The 23,444-nt window shown below is 37.6% G+C and overlaps 3 protein-coding genes and 2 long non-coding RNA genes across 5 annotated transcripts; all 5 read left to right on the forward strand.

Annotated features, from left to right (window-relative positions):
• The first annotated feature begins 454 nt into the window (after window positions 1-454).
• LOC311074063 lies at window positions 455-6,037 on the forward strand. Its single transcript, XR_014604242.1, has 4 exons — window positions 455-1,837; window positions 1,940-1,998; window positions 2,074-2,172; window positions 2,361-6,037. It is a non-coding gene; the product is annotated as an uncharacterized lncRNA (long non-coding RNA).
• A 2,159-nt stretch (window positions 6,038-8,196) lies between these two features.
• LOC311073942 (uncharacterized protein) lies at window positions 8,197-9,490 on the forward strand. The gene is made up of 4 exons (XM_084100057.1): window positions 8,197-8,667; window positions 8,814-8,969; window positions 9,059-9,205; window positions 9,411-9,490. Exons 1-4 carry the CDS (start codon window positions 8,521-8,523, stop codon window positions 9,480-9,482), a joined length of 522 nt encoding a protein of 173 aa, XP_083956183.1. The 5' UTR covers window positions 8,197-8,520; the 3' UTR covers window positions 9,483-9,490.
• Window positions 9,491-9,912: 422 nt separating this feature from the next.
• On the forward strand, window positions 9,913-10,982 carry LOC311074956 (putative nuclease HARBI1; the record flags this gene model as incomplete). Its single annotated transcript, XM_084102002.1, has 2 exons — window positions 9,913-10,834; window positions 10,960-10,982. The coding sequence occupies 2 exons, from the start codon at window positions 9,913-9,915 to the stop codon at window positions 10,980-10,982; spliced, it is 945 nt and encodes a 314-aa protein (XP_083958128.1).
• Window positions 10,983-14,547: 3,565 nt separating this feature from the next.
• On the forward strand, window positions 14,548-15,530 carry LOC311073943. The gene is made up of 4 exons (XR_014604233.1): window positions 14,548-14,791; window positions 14,894-14,952; window positions 15,039-15,137; window positions 15,324-15,530. It is a non-coding gene; the product is annotated as an uncharacterized lncRNA (long non-coding RNA).
• A 4,790-nt stretch (window positions 15,531-20,320) lies between these two features.
• Window positions 20,321-22,580, forward strand: LOC311074658 (uncharacterized protein). The gene is made up of 4 exons (XM_084101396.1): window positions 20,321-20,506; window positions 20,701-20,856; window positions 20,946-21,092; window positions 21,297-22,580. Exons 1-4 carry the CDS (start codon window positions 20,360-20,362, stop codon window positions 21,366-21,368), a joined length of 522 nt encoding a protein of 173 aa, XP_083957522.1. The 5' UTR covers window positions 20,321-20,359; the 3' UTR covers window positions 21,369-22,580.
• Window positions 22,581-23,444: the final 864 nt, after the last annotated feature.

Below are 23,444 nucleotides of genomic sequence, written 5' to 3' on the forward strand. Positions count from 1 at the left end.
AATGCCATATACAGTACAGGCCAAAAGTTTGGAAACATTACTATTTTTAATGTTTTTGAAAGAAGATTCTTCTGCTCATCAATCCTGCATTTATTTGATCAAAAATACAGAAAAAAATAATATTGTGATATATTATTACAATTTAAAGTAATTGGTTTTCAGTTTATTATACTTTAAATTATCATTTATTTCTGTGATGCAAAGCTGAATTTTCAGGATCATTACTCCAGTCTATCACACATTCTAATATGATGATTCATTATCAAAGTTGGAAACAGTTCTGCTGCTTAATATTTTTCCATAACCTGTAAAACTTTTTTAAGATACTTTGATGAATAAAAAGTAAAAAAAAAAAATAATAATTAAAAAATTAAAGTAACAACAGTATACACTACTGGTCAGTAATTTGGGGTCAGTAATTTCTTTTTTTTTTTTTAATAAATCAATACTTTTATTCAGCAAGGATGTGTTAAATTGATAAAAAGTGATCGTAAAGAAGATTTATATAATTAGAAAATATATATATATTTTTTTTGAATAAATGCAGTTCTTTTTAACCTTTTATTCATCAAATATATTAGGCAGCAGAACTGTTTCCAACACTCATAATAAATCAGAATATTAGAATGATTTCTAAAGGATCATGTGATAGACTGGATGTCACATGTGACACTGAAGACTGGAGTAATGATGCTGAAAATTCAGCTTTGCATCACAGAAATAAATGATAATTAATAAATTGAAAACCAATTATTTTAAATTGTAATAATATATCACAATATTATTATTTTTCTGTATTTTTGATCAAATAAATGCAGGCTTGATGAGCAGAAGAAACTTCTTTCAAAAACATTAAAAATAGCAATGTTTCCAAACTTTTGGCCTGTTCTGTATCCCCCCCAAAACTGCACAACTGTAGAGTAAAACATTAATAAAAAAAAGTGATAATAAAAAAATGCGTCTTAAAACTGACATGATTGTTACAAAATCACACAGTCTGGGGCCTCTGGAGAACTCAGAACAACTGCTAACATTAAGTTTAAGGCAAAAATAACTGCCATGAAATTATAGTATCTTACTCATATGCAATTAGATAAACTGTTAATTCACTACATCACTTTACCTCTGTCTTTATCCCCTTTTATCCTCTTCTCTTCTTTTTGGCACTGTATCTATCGCAGACTATATGCTCATTTATAATGTGTCATGTAAATTCGGCCATCCGTCACAATCAGGAAACTTTCACCGTGTCTAGAACTGGCGCGAGCTGCTGCCAGGCCCGTTTCTACGAGCTGTGTGTTAACAAAAGCAATGCTGTCTACATTGGATGCGGCGTCGCGCACGCTACACAACAAATTACCAACAAATGATCGCGCGCGCGCTATGTTTCTGACGCACTTCAAGCACTCGCTGGGCGGGGGTCGGGGGAAGATTGATGAGCCGGACTTTTTTTTGCTTTATTTGGTAGTATTTCGAATTAATGTTTTTTTAAATAGTATTATTAAAAAAAAAAAATTCACTCGTTCACTCATTCTGGCGCCCCTATGGATGAGTGGCGCCCCTAGCATTTGCCTATTCCGCCTATGCCTCGGGCCGGCCCTGGTAGTAGTGGATTTGAAAGTTTGCTGAAATGATTAGCAATATGTCATAAGTGCTCTTGAGCCAGTGATGTGCAGGCTAGGTAACTGTTAGCATACAATACATGTGCTAACTTTATATCAAATAAGTGACCTTTGCATTATGTCTAATATTTATTACACAGCAAATGAACCAATCAGAAGATGGACCATTTTCCACCGACCACCATGTTCAGTCTCACCAGATTTAATTTATTCAGGTAAGCATTGCAGTAAAACTCACTAAATCATTAATTCATATCAAATCAAGCATTCTAAACAACTTAAGTTTTTATTTTTGCATTCTTTTGATCTATTATTAGGCCAAGGAGTCCGACCTGACCAGGAAGGTGCCTAATAAGCATAGCCTATCAGCGCACAGGTAGGTTAAAAGAAAAAGATCATCACATGGGGATTTCTTGCATCATGTATCTTACTGTGTATTTGTCTCAAACAGCTGTCCCTTCACTGCAAACAAGTTGAAATTGGCTAGCCTAAATCCCTGATTGCAGTTAAGCCTACGAATCTCAGCATTTTTGGAGAGAATTAAGGAAATGTAAGTATTAAAATTTAATCTGACATAATTTAGTTTACAGTTCAACTGAAATGTTTGAATGTGCTGATAAAAGGGTGTTACTTATAAATATATATATTCTGAATTATTGTATGATGGAGATTAAAAACAATTTGATTCTTGTGTAATTTTCTCCTCTCTCTCTCTCTCCCTATTATATTTTTATATAGTGTTGGAACTGCGATCTTCTCTGAAGAAGAACTGAGCACATTTGTGTTGGTGGACACGTTTGCATCCAGGAAACAGGGGACTGATGCATATGTCACACTTTTCTGGAAACACTTCAGGAGTTTCAAAGTCGCGATCTGATTGGTTGAATTCTACAGGATGTTCGGGAGATGTGAGTGTCGTGTTCTTTATAGGTTCGCCTGGAAACAAATGCCGTGACACCAAAACCCCTCGTGGAAGAAGAATGCTATTGTGCTTACAACTGTGACAATGAGCGCTTACCAGGATCAACTAAACGCTGGATTTTCAAAAGTATTTGAAGTTCGCGGCTCCATTGTTGCCGTAAACTTGCTTAACGTTCTTGAATGAATAATTTATTAGATGCAGCCAGTCTGTTATTGTAGGGACATCATATATTATCACGCCCATAAACATGACGCAGTACAAAACGAACTGTGATTGGTTGCGTTACATGTCAGTCAAACGTCCTCTTGGGTGGTCCTTGGTCAAGAAAAGCTGCAATAGAGTCTAGGGATAGGTCTGGCTAAACAAGACTAAGTTCTAGAGATGCACCGATTGATCGGCTGGTGACCGGAATTGGCCGATTTTCACGTGATCGGCCATGACCGGCAACCGGCCGGTCAGTCTGACATATGCCGATTTTATGCCGGTCAAATGCACTCGGGCGCCGCATGATTAACCTTTAGAGCGGTACGGTCTCATACAGAGCCGTCGCAATGGGGTAGGCAAGGTAGGCAGCTGCCTAGGGCCCCCAGCTGAAGGGGGCCCCCGATGGCCGCACGGTCGTTTAGGTTGTGTATCTGCCCTCGTCAAACAGTATCAACCATTGTAAACAAACCACCACAGTGAGACAGCGCTATCACTTTCCAGTACTGCTCCGTGAGAGGGGCCCCTCAAACTAGAGGGATTCCCCTATACAACGACAAACACTATGAGTGCCCTAATCACTGTAATGTTTTAGTGACATCCACCGTCGCGCACCCCCCATCAGCTCCCCCACTAGCTGTCAGTGGAGGAGAAACTGTCGTTCCCACACTCAGCGCGCTACGCGGGCATTTAAATTTAAAAATGTCATCATGAAGCGCTCATACCCTTCAGGATTTTCCAAAAGACAGAGAAAGAAAGAAGAAGAGGAAAAACGCCAAAGAGACAGTGGCAAGTAAACCATTATTATCTCCAAATACAACTGACGTATTTTCACATCTCTGCGAACATATAAAGGCAAAAGCTAGAGAAGTGTTGTCACGGCTGTCTGCCCGCGGTCACAGTAATAAAAACTTTGTCAATTCCAAACAAAATGAGCTGGTCCTATGACTCCCATGCAGTTAGGTCCAAACAAAATAATCCATCAAGTCCGGTTACATTTTAGGTTTACGCAGGCTATCAATTTCCGTTGGTGGTGTTTCTATTCCATCTGGAGAAAAATGCCCCTTTCCTTCGCGTTTGTCCTTTTATTCTTCTCCATCAACACATCTCAACACTTTGTACCGTACGCAACAGGTAGGCCCTTGCACACTGAGTCCGAAATTCGCATCTGAAATTTTCGCACGTTAAAAAATAAATACGACCTCACGTTATGTCAATCACGCTTGCAGTGTCTGCGTTTTTCGTGTCCGTAGCAAGCATTTTGAATGGTGTTTTGACAATTTAGAGCCACCGAATCACGAATATTTATGAATACGAAAAAACGCATGCGAAAATTTCGGACACAGTGTGCAAGGACCTGTAGTTTTGCGTATGACGTTGCTGTTTGTGGCATTATGGGAAGTGAAGTTCTTTTCCTGTAAAGTAAATATCGAATCCTCCACACTTCACTTTCATGATATGCTATGAGAATAACAATAAACGTATGGCTATTCATCAAATGTTTTTTTTGTTTTTTTGCTTTATTAGGTGCTTTGCTTAAATTTCTGTCTGTGCCAATTGATAATTCATGACTCTTAAAATGCACTAGAATACAAGAAATCCCATCTGAATTTTAAAAAATTTCCTGAGGGAGGACTTGGGACCTCACTTCACTCTTTTGCCTAGGGCCCCCAAATATCTTGAAACGGCCCTGGTCTCATATATGGGATTTTTATTTCTGTGCCCCTGAGAGTACGGTGCCACATTTAGAATGTTCAATGACGTCTTATAACTGCCAGATTCAAACTGTGCTTTCGCGCGTTGGCTGGCGCTGAGCCAGAGTCGGACGCGTTCAGCGCTGTCATATATCACAACTAAGCAGTGTTTTCAACCTCATAATGTTTATTTTAGGTTTCAGATATTTAAATACACATATGTAGGAGTAAAACAATACATTTGGAGTTTGTAAAATACACACTGATGTCTGTGGAAGCAGCAATAACAGTCTATTCAAACATAATTTGCAGACATGTGTTATTCATATCAGACAAACATAGTGGAAGTAACTATAAAGTTTACTCTATTCTTCTCAGTTCACCGGCCACTTTCTTGCATTTATTTCGGGAGAAACTGATGAATTCACGTGCTGTAAGTTAAATCCGACTGACAGGACAACATTGCGGCGCCCATCTCATGTTATAGATCAAGATTATTTATAAAGGTTTTTAAACGACCAAACACACTCACTTACACGTATTTGAGAATCGGAATATCAGATAGGCTAGTTGATGACATGGTAACTTAAGCAAGTTTGTGAATATTTTGAATAAAAAAGGAAAAGCGAAATAAAAGCGACACATCTGTCATACAGTATTGTGGCTGCGGTGTATCGCGTGACGCGTCGCCACGGAAACATTAAAGGGAACGTTCGCCTTGAAAAAACTCACTCTGGGGGTGGGGGAGTCAGTTAGAATATTTTAAACTTACGCGTGAAAGGGTTAAAGAAAAGATCGAAAATAAATATTTGTGTGTGCTGTAAAGTGGTTAGAAAAAAATTAAATCGGAATCGGCTAAAAAATCGGTATCGGCAGGTCAAACTCAATGAAAAATCGGAAATCGGAATCGGCCTAGAAAATTGTAATCGGTGCATCTCTACTAAGTTCTGAACAGGATAAGTTAATTTAGGTTTAGGTTCATTTATGTATTTTTCCCAAAGGTGAACAAAATGCTTATTCCCAAAGATTGGCTTATTAAAGACTGATTTTATGATCACTTTTACTTCAATGCTGTGAAAAAGATGGAGGAGTACAGACATTGATAATAATAATGAAACTGTTTCTTGAGCATCAAATCATCTTATAAGAATGATTTCTGAAGGATCATGTGACACTGAAAACTTGGAGTAATGATGCTGAAAATTCAGCTTTGATCACATGAATAAAATAATATTTTTTAAATATATTCAAATAGAAAACAGCTGTTTTACATTGTAATAATATTTCACAATATTACTGTTTTTACTGTACTTTTGTATCAAATAAAATATTTGGTGAGCATAAGAGATTTCTTTCCAAAACATTAAAATGCTTAATATTTTCTAAACTTGGCCACCAATGTACATCAAGCCAAAAATGTTTTGGAAATAAGTGAAATTATTTTGAAGGTGGGGAAGTGTGTCATGTTACCTAATGAGATTGAGAAAATAACAGTTGGACATTTCCTTTTTGACTGCTTTAAATTGTATTGTTCTATTCTGGATTGAATTTAATTGTTGATATGTCAGTCATTATAATAAATAAGATAATCAACCACAGACTTTATTTTGTCAAATGCTTATTTTGTTTAGGATTTAGGATTTTAGATACCTTTCTTAACACAGTGTGTGTAGCCAAGGATAGCACATAATGTGTTAATGTTACACATGTTTACACATCTTTTACACATATTTTACACATCTTTATGTTAACCTTTCTGACACATTTAGTGTGTTAAACTCATTAACACAGTGAATGAGTTGAAATTAACACAAAACTAATAGTCCTGGAGCTCACCCACAAATGTGTTAAAATTTAACACAGGTTGTGTCATTTTTGACACATTCTTTCTAAGAGTGTATTATTTGATATTGTTATTAGTACTTATATATTTTTAGCGCAATTTTCCACCGGACAAAATTGCGATTGTTAACTCATGATTTCTGTTCTGTCTGTGCGCACCAATCTTGCACTTCTATCTACTCCTCAACCAGACCACCTAGAGACTTCGGGTTTTCGGCATTATGTTAAGGAAGGTCTAATCTCGGGAACGCACAAAAAAATCCAGGAAAAGATTTACTATCTCTTAGTGTTGTGATCCCATGAGGTCAGAAAATTGCGCTAAAACACTCACCGAGTTTTTATTACTTGTTTTCTTATATGTTTATTTCATAGCAGGGCCGGAGTGGGGCCACTTTTCAGCCCTGGAGTTCAGGCCCAAGACCGGCCCACTTTTTCCATGGTGGAATTCCAAATTAGCACTTTTTCCAATTTGGATAAATGAAGCAACAGTTCAGCTGTTACTATTGTGTAGTTTGTATTAATACCATAGTTCAACAAATAATGTAAAGGTTAAATAATAATTCACTTAGACTTTATAAGAAGCAATTGCGACTTTATATCACACAATTCTGACTATATCTCGCAATTCTGAATTTCTGACTTTAAAAGAAGCAATTGCAACTTTATTTCACGCAGTTCTGACTTTATATCTTGCAATTTCTGACTATAAGAAGCAATTGCGACTTTAATTCACACAATTCTGACTTTATAACACGCAATTGCGACTTTATATCTCACAATTTTGACCATCTCGCAATGCTGACTTTATAACACGCAATTGCAACTTTATTTCAGGCAAGTCTGACTTTATATCTCGCAATTCTGACTTTATAACACGCAATTGCGACTTAATAGCACGCAATTCTGACCATCTCGCAATGCTGACTTTATAACACGCAATTGCAACTTTATTTCAGGCAATTCTGACTTTATATCTCGCAATTCTGACTTTATAACACGCAACTGAGACTTTATTTCACGCAATTCTGATGTATTCCGAGATGTAAACTCGCAATTGTGAGATAAAAAGTCGCAATTATCTTTTAAAATGTTTTATTCTGTGGCGGAAACAAGCTTCCATACCTCCTGGCCTCTTCCTCCCATCCATCCTCCCTGACGCGTACCGTTACGGTAGGGCCGGCCCAGCTATCGGTAGGCGCCGGCGATGCCACGGGCCCGCGGCCGCGGTAGCCTACCTAAAACGTTTTGGAAAAGACGGGCTATGGACCCAACCAACTCTATAGTAGGGGAGGGGAGAACTCCCTCACATGGTACAACCCATGCAGAGGCTGCGCGCTGCAGTGTCAGAAGGCGGAACGTGTAATGTTACTAACGTGACATTGAAATGTGAAACAAACAAAAAAAAAATCCTCGACCGGCCCAAAAGTGAAGCGGCCCACCGGGAATTCTCCCGATTCTCCCGATTACCCAATCCGGGCCTGTTTCATAGAAAACCACACACACATGCAAAGCAGAATTTATTCAGTGTACTGAGTTGTGGTGATAATAAATGGGTTATTCCCGCCGTATACCAGATCATCTCTGGTAAAAGTCTCTCACCGGACGCTCTGTAGTCTGTCTGTTATCAACTGGCAAATTCAGCTTCTACTAGCCAACATTTTTACATACAGTTTAGTGAAAGCATTGCATGTTCCGGGAAAGCTTAAGTTGGTAAATTTCGGTCACGGCACCTTTTGATTTCTGTTTTTGTTCCGGCAATTATTCATTTACAAATAAATTGTATTTTTTTTGTAGACACAAAATATTAATAGGCATTATTACAAGTAATCTAATCTACATTCCTCTCATGGACTTCTTGTGGTGACCATATAAAACACAGGTCATTCTCTCTTTTCAAATTTTAAATCAAAACAATAATCCTATTCTTTGAAGCGCTGCTGTGTGACGTCATCTAAATGCATTATATTCGACACGTCACAGAGCTGCAGGCTAAACTCGTCCTACTTGACTAGTTGCTTTAGCGATTCAGTGTCGATATACGATTTTTGCATCAGTCTACAGCTTTTGATCAGTGTGCAATTTTGAATCGGGTAAGTATACGATTCGATTGATTTATTCAGTGTACGCTTTTTGTTCAGTGTGCAGTTTTATATCCGTTTTAATCTGTGTCTGTTTCCAGATCTGTTTACAAGTACAACTTAATTGCACATTTAGAGCTTTATGATCTTTACATCAGAGAATGAACAGCAACACATTTCCCAAGCTCAGGCCGCAGACATCTGTCAGTCCTTCTCAGGCTGCACAACGTTTTCGTGATGCAGACATGGCTAGACAGAGACCACAAATAACGCATCAAAGACGCCAAGAAGCCATTGCGTCGATGAGGGTAAGAAAGTATTCATAGTATTGAATGTGCTTTTTCAACCATCATCATCATCGGTCATCGAGATAGATATAGAGTTAATTTGTTTAATGTTTGAAGACAAAACGGGTGCATTTCTTGAAATTGTACATTATTCCCCCCCCCCCCAGGAAAGTCTAGAAGAACAGCAGGAAGCAGAAAGGAAAGAGATGGAGGAAAAGAAAAGAGAAATATTACTTTTGTTGACCGAAATTGAAGAGTCAAAGCTTACGATCTCAAAGCAAGAGGCAGTCATAAGGCGCTTGTGTGCTGAAATACAAACATTGGTAAATACACAAACACATTTACATACACAAAAACTGTCTTCTGTACAGTTCTGTCTCATAAGATTACAGACTAATTGTGTGTTCTACAGGAAAAGGAAGCAAGTGTAGATACACGAGAGAAGCTCCTCTACTACAAGTTGAAGACTTGGATCAAAACAATGTTCGACAGGGTCACAGCCGGTCCCTGTCAAGAGAGATTCTCCAAGTTTAAGGACCCCATCCAGCAGTTGGAAGTGGTAATAATGCACAAATACTTCTGGCAATCTTGAAATAATCTGTATTTGTTGTTGAAATGTTTTTTTTTAAATGAAAATGAGCTACAGTAAAGATTTAAAGTCAGCACACAGCAATGTGTGATAAAATGCAACACGCAAGCTGATGTTTTTTTCACAACTGCTGATCAATAACTTTTGTTTGTTGTTGTTGTAATTTTCCCTCCAGGTTCGGGACTTTTTTCAACTTGTGAGAGCCGAAAATACTGACAAAGCCGAGACGAACCCACAAGAAGATTAAGATTATATGATATATAAAATGAAAATATACATTACGCTTTTGACTGGATGGTGTTCTATGAAGGTAAAAGAGTAGCAAAACTCAAGAGCACGTAGCTGTGAATTTGAGAACTTGCACATGTTATAGCAAAACAATAACTAACAAAACAGCATCAAGCATAAGAGACTTCAGGATTCAAATTGTCCTTAAAAGATATTTATTTCTTGCAAGAAATGTTCCCAGTCTACCCACAGTCCAGCTGCAGGCAGAGTGAGACTCAGAGCAGAGGTTGGCCAGCATTTTTATAGTGTTATCTCTTGTCATATCTCTTTTATAGTGTTATCTCTTGAGACAGCGAGTACTTGTTTTAAATCAAAGACGGCGCCGTCCGCGGAGCCAGTTAGTGTATGTCAACTACTTTATAAGAGAACACTTTAGTCCACTGACTACCATGTCAGAAGAGACCATTGTAAAAAAAAATTGCCTGCCACGGGAGCAAATTCTGCAGCTCTTGCATCTTGTTGGCCCAGATTTGTCAAGACAAACTCGACGGAGCTACCCCCTCAGCCCCGAAATTCAGCTGCTGGCGGCTCTTCGTTTTTATGCCGTGGGGAGTTTTCTGGAGGTTGTTGGGGATGGATATGGGCTGAGTAAGACCTCAGTGTGGCTGTGCGTTCACTCAGTCACAAACGTACTGCTTCGCCACGCCACTGATTACATACGTATGCCTTTCACAATGCACGAAGTGATGGAGACACATCAAGGCTTCCATGCCATTGCGGGTATCCCGCGAGTAATTGGCCTTGTGGACGGGACACTTATTCCCATCTCCAACCCATCAGCACTCCACCAGGCCTTCATTTGTCGCAAGGGCTTCGCGGCTATCAATGTCCAAGTGGTAGTTGATCACAGGGGAGTGATTACAGACATAGTGGCAAAGTGGCCTGGTAGCACACAAGACAGCTTTGTGTGGGCCAATTCAGCGGTGGGTCAAGACGCAGAAAGAAGAGTTTTTGGGCAGAGCATTTTTTTAGGAGACAGCGGCTACCCCCTAAGAACATACCTTCTTAATCCAGTCACCAACCCCACCACGCAGTCTGAGCACAGTTACAACGCTGCACATGCTCGTACCCGCAAGTTGGTGGAGCGCTCGATTGGGCGCTGGAAGATGCGTTTCCGTTGCCTTCATAAATCTGCTGGAGGGTTGCGTCTGAAGCCACAAAGATGTTGTGCAGTAGTAGTAGGTACAGCCATGCTACACAACATTGCAGTTACTGGAGGTGCAGCTTTGCCAGAAGAGGTGGAAGAAGAGGAGGAAGAGGAAGCAGGTTTCCACAACCCACCTGAATTACAAGATGCCCTACACACTGCTGGTGTGCAAACGAGGCACCAAATGATTCAATTTTATTTTTGGTTAATATTTTTTCAAGCAATTTCTTTGTTTAAATCGACCACTCAGATTCCTCCTTTATTTGTGTGTTTCTCTAATAAATTTAAGTTGCCATTTCACTTAAATGCTGAAACCCCAATCACCTTATTTTTTTACTTTAGTACTTCAAAAGGTGGTGTCACATTACCTAGGCTACCCGATCTCCTTGCGCTGTGTACCTACTATAGCATGTGTGCTATTTGTACTTACAATTGGCTTTGCATGCATATATTAAAAAAAAAAAATAATACACAGCATTAACCTCGTAGTGAAAATTGATGATGTGGATACGGGTATATTATATACGTGGGAAAAAGTGTCACTCATAAGTTGCTTTTTGCATGCCTAAAAACACCCCAATTAAAAGTAATGTAAACTTCTTACACACTTTCATGAGATGGAAAATGATATTTCCTTTAAAGATGATCTGCAAACCCAACATTGATGACAACAGTTTTGTTTTTAATCGTGTTTTATTTGAAAATACTTTTGAAAGTAAATTTGAAAAGGCACACCACAGAAAACAGAAAAATGTGAATAAGCCTGTTACTGGGTCGGCGATGGTTCACCTGTAACGTAAAAGAATAGTTAGATTAAAAACAACACGACACTCTACCAAACATCATAAAACCTTACCTTGATCTGGGAGTATTATTGGAACGGAAATTGATGGCCTTTGAAACTGTGCCTCGGACAAAGCATACTGCTTTTCCATAATATGAAGCTTTGCCTTTTCCACCTCCAGCGTGGCTCGGGCGATGTCGTTTGCCTCTTGTTGTAGCCCTTGCTCGATTCCCCGCAGAAGTTGTAGCTTCTCTTTTTCTAGCTTCACCAGCTCATCACTGCAGTCGCATCGGATTAAAGGACGCCTTCTGGAGCCGGATTGCTGGTGCTGGGCTACCTCAGTCAATGGTAGTGAAGGTGCGGACAGGTGTGGTGACGCCGGTGCTGAAGAAGCGCTGTCACTGCTGGCAGGGGAAGAGGGTGTGTTGGGTCGAGGAGGTAAGATGAAGTGCTCTGCGGCAATGTATCCACACCTGCTCTCAGATCAATCCCCTCTGAGATACCCTGTGAGGCCGCTTCTCCGAGGATTGCCAGGGCCCTTTCCTCATCGCGACTGAGTGCAGGCACAGAGCTGGGTCCCCACCAGTTCTTTCCCGGTCTCTCCGGACTGCTGCGCCTCTCGCTTTGGCAGCGCTGGCAAAATCGTGCCATTTTTTACGGATCACGTCCCACTGTCTCAATGGGCAGGAACCAGACGCTGCCAATTTCATGGCTATGCTTTCCCAGAGTTCTTTTTTTTTTTTTTGTTGGAGACCGTTGTGCGGAAACTAGCGAATAATACACCTTTGTGGTGTTCCACCTCATCCAGCAGTATAGACATTTCGGAAGCAGTGAAGCTGGGCAATCTCTTTTTGAGGACTTTTTTTCCCGACATAGTGAATGTCGGTATGTCTCTCATGTTTGCGCTTTTATTGAGGAAATCATCCAATTACACAAATGAGCGATTTACGCCAATAATGTGATACGGCTGGTGGATAATCAGCATACGTTGTGGAGAACATTAACACACTTATGGCCGTGAGGGTTTGGGATTGCACACTTGCTAAATTATAAACACATACTCATATTTATTTCTGCATGTACATATTTCAATGAGCCCCGATAAATGCAGTTTGTACTATTTCTAAAACGCTTCTTTATAAAGAACATTGTTTTCTCAATACTTTACCTATACCGCTGTGAAGGAAAGAGCGCACAATCGATCATCGAGGCATCGATATCAACCTATTCAGCACCTCCACCATGGACAGCACCTGCTAAGGTCGAACATAAGAAGGTTTACCTTAAGCAACATCCTAAGGTATAGTTCGGAGAACACACGTAGGAAATGTATACCTGTAGTTAAGGTGTACCTTTTGAGTCTTCGTAGCGCGCTAAGAGACAACGTTATTATCGGAGAACGCAGCCCTGTTTGGTTCAATCCATCCTGACATCCTGCAAAATGAAAATTTTAAGTTAGGCGCTGCGCAGGTGTGGCACCTTTCTGCCACAATAATAACCCAGGCTAGGATAACTAGTCAAATTCATCCATAGCCATTGTTTTCACTGGGCACAGTCTGCCCTGCCCGTTCACTCCTGCATGACAAGATCAGCTGGTTTTAGACAAATGGTCCTTCTAACCCTCTGGGCTTTCCTGTCCTTCTGACCTTATTTTTTATAACGCGACCGTTATTTAAATTAGCTAGTCGAACTGAACCAACCAATAAGGTGACTTTTGAGTGAACATAATCCAGTTCCAGTCAGTTCAGTAACGTTAGTAGGTAAAAGTCTGTTAACGACAGCAACTATTTAGTTTTTACTATATTGTTGAAAATAAAACATGTATAGGCTACCTTATCACTTCGTTATCGACTACCCCTCGCGTCAAAACTGTTCGTGAAAACCACCTCTTTACCAGGGAGCATATAAACACCAGGGAGGAGATGATTCGCGCCGAATCACGCCGGTGATGCTCAAGGTTCTTGAGGTATGCTCGCTGTAGCTACTTGAATTATATATTTTTTTACTCATGTTCATTTACAAAAACAATATTTCCTGCAACTGTTATTTTAATACTGGTTTAAAAGCTAGGTTACGACGAGATTTTGCGGGCAAAAAACTCGACTATTGTCAATAGTGTAACGTTAAAGTTAGCTGAAGCACGGCTAAACCAAGCAGCTTTATGTTGATCAATGCTGCGAATTTGCGTGGAAACCCCGATTCAAAATCGGCATAATTTTTTTCCACTTTCACACGAAATTCCAGATAATGAAGAGACCTTTATTAATAAATGGATTTTACACGCAAAATTTCGCCAAGCAATGGTAAACGTGACCGCACCTAGATTGTAACTTAGTGCTACTCGATTTAAAATACACAAAATGTTATCTGTAAGGGTGTTTTAAAAATCGTCTACTCTTTATTAATTTGATTAAATCTTTTGTAACAACAACACTACTGGTCAGTAATTTGGGGTCAGTAATTTCTCTTTTTTTTTTTTAAATAAATCAATACTTTTATTCAGCAAGGATGTGTTAAATTGATAAAAAGTGATCGTAAAGAAGATTTATATAATTAGAATTTTTTTTTTTTTTTTTTTTTAATAAATGCAGTTCTTTTTAACCTTTTATTCATCAAATATATTAGGCAGCAGAACTGTTTCCAACACTCATAATAAATCAGAATATTAGAATGATTTCTAAAGGATCATGTGATAGACTGGATGTCACATGTGACACTGAAGACTGGAGTAATGATGCTGAAAATTCAGCTTTGCATCACAGAAATAAATGATAATTAATAAATTGAAAACCAATTATTTTAAATTGTAATAATATATCACAATATTATTATTTTTCTGTATTTTTGATCAAATAAATGCAGGCTTGATGAGCAGAAGAAACTTCTTTCAAAAACATTAAAAATAGCAATGTTTCCAAACTTTTGGCCTGTTCTGTATCCCCCCCAAAACTGCACAACTGTAGAGTAAAACATTAATAAAAAAAAGTGATAATAAAAAAATGCGTCTTAAAACTGACATGATTGTTACAAAATCACACAGTCTGGGGCCTCTGGAGAACTCAGAACAACTGCTAACATTAAGTTTAAGGTAAAATAACTGCCATAGTAGTGGATTTGAAAGTTTGCTGAAATGATTAGCAATATGTCATAAGTGCTCTTGAGCCAGTGATGTGCAGGCTAGGTAACTGTTAGCATACAATACATGTGCTAACTTTATATCAAATAAGTGACCTTTGCATTATGTCTAATATTTATTACACAGCAAATGAACCAATCAGAAGATGGACCATTTTCCACCGACCACCATGTTCAGTCTCACCAGATTTAATTTATTCAGGTAAGCATTGCAGTAAAACTCACTAAATCATTAATTAATATCAAATCAAGCATTCTAAACAACTTAAGTTTTTATTTTTGCATTCTTTTGATCTATTATTAGGCCAAGGAGTCCGACCTGACCAGGAAGGTGCCTAATAAGCATAGCCTATCAGCGCACAGGTAGGTTAACTACTGAGGGAAAGAAAAAGATCATCACATGGGGATTTCTTGCATCATGTATCTTACTGTGTATTTGTCTCAAACAGCTGTCCCTTCACTGCAAACAAGTTGAAATTGGCTAGCCTAAATCCCTGATTGCAGTTAAGCCTACGAATCTCAGCATTTTTGGAGAGAATTAAGGAAATGTAAGTATTAAAATTTAATCGGACATAATTTAGTTTACAGTTCAACTGAAATGTTTGAAGGTGCTGACAAAAGGGTGTTACTTACAAATATATATATTCTGAATTATTGTATGATGGAGATTAAAAACAATTTGATGCTTGTGTAATTTTCTCCTCTCTCTCTTTCCATATTATATTTTTATATAGTGTTGGAACTGCGATCTTCTCTGAAGAAGAACTGAGCACATTTGTGTTGGTGGACACGTTTGCATCCAGGAAACAGGGGACTGATGCATATGTCACACTTTTCTGGAAACACTTCAGGAGTTTCAAAGTCGCGATCTGATTGGTTGAATTCTACAGGATGTTCGGGAGATGTGAGTGTCGTGTTCTTTATCGGTTCGCCTGGAAACAAATGCCATGACACCAAAACCCCTCGTGGAAGAAGAATGCTATTGTGCTTACAACTGTGACAATGAGCGCTTACCAGGATCAACTGGATTTTCAAAAGTATTTGAAGTTCGCGGCTCCATTGTTGCCGTAAACTTGCTTAACGTTCTTGAATGAATAATTTATTAGATGCAGCCAGTCTGTTATTGTAGGGACATCAACATCATATATTATCACGCCCATAAACATGACGCAGAACAAAACGAACTGTGATTGGTTGCGTTACATGTCAGTCAAACGTCCTCTTGGGTGGTCCTTGGTCAAGAAAAGCTGCAATAGAGTCTAGGGATAGGTCTGGCTAAACAAGACTAAGTTCTGAACAGGATAAGTTAATTTAGGTTTAGGTTCATTTATGTATTTTTCCCAAAGGTGAACAAAATGCTTATTCCCAAAGATTGGCTTATTAAAGACTGATTTTATGATCACTTTTACTTCAGTGCTGTGAAAAAGATGGAGGAGTACAGACATGGATAATGATAATGAAACTGTTTCTTGAGCATCAAATCATCGTATAAGAATGATTTCTGAAGGATCATGTGACACTGAAAACTTGGAGTAATGATGCTGAAAATTCAGCTTTGATCACATGAATAAAATAATATTTTTTAAATATATTCAAATAGAAAACAGCTGTTTTACATTGTAATAATATTTCACAATATTACTGTTTTTACTGTACTTTTGTATCAAATAAAATATTTGGTGAGCATAAGAGATTTCTTTCAAAAACATTAAAATGCTTAATATTTTCTAGACTTGGCCACCAATGTACATCAAGCCAAAAATGTTTTGGAAATAAGTGAAATTATTTTGAAGGTGGGGAAGTGTGTCATGTTACCTAATGAGATTGAGAAAATAACTGTTGGACATTTCCTTTTTGACTGCTTTAAATTGTATTGTTCTATTCTGGATTGAATTTAATTGTTGATATGTCAGTCATTATAATAAATAAGATAATCAACCACAGACTTTATTTTGTCAAATGCTTATTTTGTTTAGGATTTAGGATTTTATACCTTTCTTAACACAGTGTGTGTAGCCAAGGATAGCACATAATGTGTTAATGTTACACGTTTACACATCTTTTACACATATTTTACACATCTTTATGTTAACCTTTCTGACACATTTAGTGTGTTAAACTCATTAACACAGTGAATGAGTTGAAATTAACACAAAACTAATAGTCTTGGAGCTCACCCACAAATGTGTTAAAATTTAACACAGGTTGTGTCATTTTTGACACATTCTTTCTAAGAGTGTATTATTTGATATTGTTATTTGTACTTATATATTTTTTTCTTATATCTTTATTTCATAGAAAACTACGGTGACGCATTGCTGCCACATACATACTATTTTTTCCACTCAATTATGTCGTAATAACGAGATCTTATGTCGTTTTAACGACATCTTTTTCTCGTAATAACGAGATCTTATGTCGTTAAAACGACATCTTGTTTTGCCCTTATAAGGACATGTGTAGTCATATACAAAATATGCCTTTATCCACATAAAATTGACAGCCTATCGCGCCTTTATCACACTTCTACGTTCAAAAAGCTTAAGCAAATAGTAGCAGCCCCCAATCAGGCAAAATTAATCAATGAGGCCCTTTTTTTAAAATATATTTTATATAGGCCTATACGTTTTTTTTTATATAATATTATATATAGCCTAAGATTTATTTTTGTTAATAGGCTATATCTCCATTACCTAGAGATATAATTAAACAAAAAGTAGTCAAAACACATCTAACAGAACATAGCCTAAGTTGTTTATTTTTTTACAACATTGTGTTCTTATTTTGTTTAATTAACGAAATGTCAATCTTCGTCTTTATAACAGAAGATACAATACAATACAAAAATCTTCAAGATACAGCCATACAATCTTCACATGTAACGGATTGTCACCTTATAAACAGTCCTTTGTGTGGTGGTGGAATAAAGAAATATATGGTTACCGGTATTATCTTAATTTAAACTTTATTTTATTATTTTATGAGTTCATTAACTAATTATGCTAACTCAAACTAATTTAATGTAAAGAGCTGGATACTAATTACTAATTAAATAATGTCAAATATTAAATGTAGGCTATTGATTAGAGTTGCCATAGACTAAAGGATTTTCTAGACTAGTAGTCATTCATTTAAGCAATTAGGACTAATCACACGTTTATATTAAATCCTGGGTTCATATATGGCTATAGCCTGTATTCCGCGCTCAAGCGCATGCAAAACTTGCCGCAAAGCACTGGCAAAAGTAGGCTAATGATATAATAAATGTGTCTGAAAAAAATAACGAAGCATTTTAATTGTTTATTAATGAACTAGTCTTTTCTAAATCAGTGCGGTTAGGCACCCTGCAAACGTATCTCCATACATCTCCACTGTAATGTAGCCTAGATGCGCCTTTCATACGGACAGGATTACATAATCAGATGGTAGGCCTACCGTATTTGCTTTCGATTGGATTTTTTTCGTTGGTGGACATTTTTTTAATAAACTTTATATAGTTAGTTATATTTCTCATGTCTGTGAGGCTTGTCTATACACTGTTTTTCAGTTCATTTTTGAGACGCGCTCCAATTCACAGATCATGAAAGCGCGCCCTGTTCGTTTTCTTTTATTTTACAAAAGCACAACGTTTGCTTGTTGTTGTGAGTTTACACAAATAAAAGTAGTTGCGACTGATGTATTATTATTTTCTGTATGACCAGAAATGATGGAGTATTTTAAGTTGTTTCCACTGTTGATAGGAAAATGCGAGTGATGGCACCGGCGCATCCATGTCATGCAGTGCGCGCTCCACACTCCGCACAAACACTCGGTTACGTTAGAGCGAGCGGCCATGCCAGACTGATAAGTCCTCTTCATGTTTAACAAATCAAATTCTATTGCATTTTCTTGCGCCAGTTTGAAAAGGGCGGCTGAAACACTTAGCCTATACAGATAAACGCCCAGCGCTGGTGTTTTTCTTTAAACAAATTCGTTTAGGCTTTAAAATAAATATTGTTTATGGGCTAATTAATGCCACAATAATTTGTTTATTTTATTGGCTCCTACTATTTTTCATTTTTGTTTTGCATTGAATACCATTTAAAGGATTTGCTGCACCGCAATCCCATCCTCCCATAGAAAGACACGTTAAGAGCCACCTTTATTTTCTTTATAATAAAGGGTTTCTATGGAAGGAAACCGCTTAACGTATAATTAAATGCATTGCGTTCATATTCTGGGCTCATCTGCTTTTCTGTGTGTACAGCATTTGATCTTTATCACTGAAGCTTTTTCTTTATTATAAGGGTTTATTATTCCATTCCAAAGGACTGTTTATAAGGTGACAATCCGTTATACATCTTGAAGATTTTTGTATTGTATTGTATCTTCTGTTATAAAGACGAAGATTGACATTTCGTTAATTAAACAAAATAAGAACACAATGTTGTAAAAAAATAAACAACTTAGGCTATGTTCTGTTAGATGTGTTTTGACTACTTTTTGTTTAATTATATCTCTAGGTAATGAAGATATAGCCTATTAACAAAATAAATCTTATTATATAGCCTAATATATCATATTAAAAAAAAAAAAACTTATAGGCCTATATAAAATATATTTTAAAAAAAGGGCCTCATTGATTAATTTTGCCTGATTGGGGGCTGCTACTATTCGCTTAAGCTTTTTGAACGTAAAAGTGTGATAAAGGCGCGATAGGCTGTCAATTTTATGTGGATAAAGCATATTTTGTACATGACTACACATGTCCTTATAAGGGCAAAAAATATGTCGTTTTAACGACATAGCATCTCATTATTACGAGAAAAAGATGTCGTTTTAACGACATATGGATCTCGTTATTACGAGAAAAAGATGTCGTTAAAACGACATAAGATCTCGTTATTACGAGAAAATATGTCGTTTTAACGACATAAGATCTCGTTATTACGAGAAAAGATGTCGTTAAAACGACATAAGATCTCGTTATTACGACATAATTGAGGGGAAAAAAATAATGTGTATGTGGCAGCAATGCGTCACCGTAGAAAACCACACACACATGCAAAGCAGAATTTATTCAGTGTACTGAGTTGTGGTGATAATAAATGGGTTATTCCCGCCGTATACCAGATCATCTCTGGTAAAAGTCTCTCACCGGACGCTCTGTAGTCTGTCTGTTATCAACTGGCAAATTCAGCTTCTACTAGCCAACATTTTTACATACAGTTTAGTGAAAGCATTGCATGTTCCGGGAAAGCTTAAGTTGGTAAATTTCGGTCACGGCACCTTTTGATTTCTGTTTTTGTTCCGGCAATTATTCATTTACAAATAAATTGTATTTTTTTTGTAGACACAAAATATTAATAGGCATTATTACAACAAGTAATCTAATCTACATTCCTCTCATGGACTTCTTGTGGTGACCATATAAAACACAGGTCATTCTCTCTTTTCAAATTTTAAATCAAAACAATAATCCTATTCTTTGAAGCGCTGCTGTGTGACGTCATCTAAATGCATTATATTCGACACGTCACAGAGCTGCAGGCTAAACTCGTCCTACTTGACTAGTTGCTTTAGCGATTCAGTGTCGATATACGATTTTTGCATCAGTCTACAGCTTTTGATCAGTGTGCAATTTTGAATCGGGTAAGTATACGATTCGATTGATTTATTCAGTGTACGCTTTTTGTTCAGTGTGCAGTTTTATATCCGTTTTAATCTGTGTCTGTTTCCAGATCTATTTACAAGTACAACTTAATTGCACATTAGAGCTTTACATCAGAGAATGAACAGCAACACATTTCCCAAGCTCAGGCCGCAGACATCTGTCAGTCCTTCTCAGGCTGAACAACGTTTTCGTGATGCAGACATGGCTAGACAGAGACCACAAATAACGCATCAAAGACGCCAAGAAGTCATTGCGTCGATGAGGGTAAGAAAGCTATCATAGTATTGAATGTGTTTTTTCAACCATCATCATCATCGGTCATCGAGATAGATATAGAGTTAATTTGTTTAATGTTTGAAGACAAAACGGGTGCATTTCTTGAAATTGTACATTATCCCTGTTTTAATACCTAAAGTATCTACAGTAAAGATAAATCCCCCCCCCCCCCCCCCCCCCAGGAAAGTCTAGAAGAACAGCAGGAAGCAGAAAGGAAAGAGATGGAGGAAAAGAAACGAGAAATATTACTTTTGTTGACCGAAATTGAAGAGTCAAAGCTTACGATCTCAAAGCAAAAGGCAGTCATAAGGCGCTTGTGTGCTGAAATACAAACTTTGGTAAATACACAAACACATTTACATACACAAAAACTGTCTTCTGTACAGTTCTGTCTCATAAGATTACAGACTAATTGTGTGTTCTACAGGAAAAGGAAGCAAGTGTAGATACACGAGAGAAGCTCCTCCACTACAAGTTGAAGACTTGGATCAAAACAATGTTCGACAGGGTCACAGCCGGTCCCTGTCAAGAGAGATTCTCCAAGTTTAAGGACCCCATCCAGCAGTTGGAAGTGGTAATAATGCACAAATACTTCTGGCAATCTTGAAATAATCTGTATTTGTTGTTGAAATGTTTTTTTTAAATGAAAATGAGCTACAGTAAAGATTTAAAGTCGGCACACAGCAATGTGTGATCAAATGCAACACGCAAGCTGATGTTTTTTTCACAACTGCTGATCAATAACTTTTGTTTGTTGTTGTTGTAATTTTCCCTCCAGGTTCGGGACTTTTTTCAACTTGTGAGAGCCGAAAAAACTGACAAAGCCGAGACGAACCCACAAGAAGATTAAGATTATATGATATATAAAATGAAAATATACATTACACTTTTGACTGGATGGTGTTCTATGAAGGTAAAAGAGTAGCAAAACTCAAGAGCACGTAGCTGTGAATTTGAGAACTTGTACATGTTATAGCAAAACAATAACTAACAAAACAGCATCAAGCATAAGAGAGTTCAGGATTCAAATTGTCCTTAAAAGATATTTATTTCTTGCAAGAAATGTTCCCAGTCTACCCACAGTCCAGCTGCAGGCAGAGTGAGACTCAGAGCAGAGGTTGGCCAGCATTTTTATAGTGTTATCTCTTGTCACCCACCACAACACAAGGAACAAAAGGGACCCCCCTTGACCCCCCTCTCCAGCACGGGAATTCTCTCACCTCTGAAGTCACACACACCCTGCAGCTGTACTAACATCATAAAAGAAACTCAAAATACAGACAAATGAATGTATGGCATTCATTTGTTAAATCATTGAAAAATAAATTATAGAGAAAAGAAACATATTTTTTTTTCTATAACAATTCCTCCTCTTTATCATTCTCTGATAAACGATTTGGTTTCATTAACATTAGGTTTGATTATAACAACTTAAAAACACCCTTGTTTCTAATTCTGCATCAAACCCATAAATGATAAGAGTTGTTTCAAGTCTTTACATCACAGTTACCTTTCATATCTGATTTTCGTATACCTGATCATTCTACTTGAACCTTGAAAGAAATAAGAAAAAGAAAAATAAAAACTTAGCAGCAAGCAAGTAAACATTTTATCTGAAGCCGAGCTAAATGGATAAGCACTGTTAGCGCATTCCCGATAAATCGGACCCTCAGTCACTCCAGTATAAACAAGAAATAGTATAGATTGTCATAGTAGGAAAACCATATCAATTTTACACCCCTGGTTGATTTGAATAAAAATGTTTACCATTAAAATTCAAAGATTAAAAGTAGAATAAAAATCCCTCATTTCAAACCCTGCATCCTTCTAACCAATGTAGTTGTTCAAAATTAACTCTAATACTTCCATTACGGACTGTCTTTCATAGCTTATTACACATCAGTTAATAGATTTTCTACCTGAAAACACATTTTTCTTTGCACAAGTCAAATTATTAGATGTATATCAATACTAAGCCCTAATTTGATTCAATCAAATAAAATCACAAAACTTTTCTTCAACCATTAATTGGTCAACATTTTTCTGTGTTCGTTGCCCCGTGGACGTTCCGTTTTCACCAATATGACATTTTGCATGCCGTAGAGAGGATTTTCCAACGTTGGCAGGGAGAGATATGTTTCTAGCACATATCATTGATCCCCTACTTTATTCTTTGCGTAGGTGTGTGGGGTTGCTGACGTTGGTTTTGTAGTTTAAGGTGAGATGCTTGGACCCAGGTCTCACACTCTCCAATCATTTTCAAATCCTTACAAGATTTTCCCTTAGATCACGATCGCACCCCCACTGGAATGAGTCGTTTACTGTCTGCTGTCACCTGTGAAAGCAGACCTTAAGTGATTTTGTTAGTGACCGCTTGTCTTGTCGTCCCTTTTGGTGTGACCTGTGGAATTTTCAACCTGAAACATATCATCGGATAATTTCATATCAAAAACACATCATCGGACAATACAGAATCAGTTCTGTTTGGTTCAATCCATCCTGACATCCTGCAAAATGAAAATTTTAAGTTAGGCGCTGCGCAGGTGTGGCACCTTTCTGCCACAATAATAACCCAGGCTAGGATAACTAGTCAAATTCATCCATAGCCATTGTTTTCACTGGGCACAGTCTGCCCTGCCCGTTCACTCCTGCATGACAAGATCAGCTGGTTTTAGACAAATGGTCCTTCTAACCCTCTGGGCTTTCCTGTCCTTCTGACCCCCCCCCCCCCGAAGAGTTGAAAGGCTCTTATCTGACCATTTGTTCATGTGTGTGTGTGTCTTTGCTCATGCCATGTGCGCAAAAGTCTGCATCTTCTGTAAAGAAAAACAAATGTTGAGATTATTGTCACATAGTTTTCTTTTGTCTGCTGTGCTGCCGCATCTGCCCTGGCATTTCCTGTCGAAACAATTCTTGTTATTAGCAC

Source organism: Abramis brama (genome assembly GCF_963993115.1).
Source record: "Abramis brama genome assembly, chromosome: 23".
In the NCBI taxonomy this organism is placed as follows: domain Eukaryota; kingdom Metazoa; phylum Chordata; class Actinopteri; order Cypriniformes; family Leuciscidae; genus Abramis; species Abramis brama.

What these genes read in the sequence shown, in the direction of transcription:
- LOC311073942 (XM_084100057.1), top strand. Translation starts at nt 8,521, where the DNA reads ATGAACAGCAACACATTTCCCAAGCTCAGGCCGCAGACATCTGTCAGT. An exon ending in GTGCTGAAATACAAACATTG is followed by an intron (nt 8,970 to 9,058) that starts GTAAATACACAA and finishes TGTGTTCTACAG; the next exon opens with GAAAAGGAAGCAAGTGTAGA. An exon ending in CCATCCAGCAGTTGGAAGTG is followed by an intron (nt 9,206 to 9,410) that starts GTAATAATGCAC and finishes TTTTCCCTCCAG; the next exon opens with GTTCGGGACTTTTTTCAACT.
- LOC311074658 (XM_084101396.1), top strand. Translation starts at nt 20,360, where the DNA reads ATGAACAGCAACACATTTCCCAAGCTCAGGCCGCAGACATCTGTCAGT. An exon ending in AAGTCATTGCGTCGATGAGG is followed by an intron (nt 20,507 to 20,700) that starts GTAAGAAAGCTA and finishes CCCCCCCCCCAG; the next exon opens with GAAAGTCTAGAAGAACAGCA. An exon ending in GTGCTGAAATACAAACTTTG is followed by an intron (nt 20,857 to 20,945) that starts GTAAATACACAA and finishes TGTGTTCTACAG; the next exon opens with GAAAAGGAAGCAAGTGTAGA.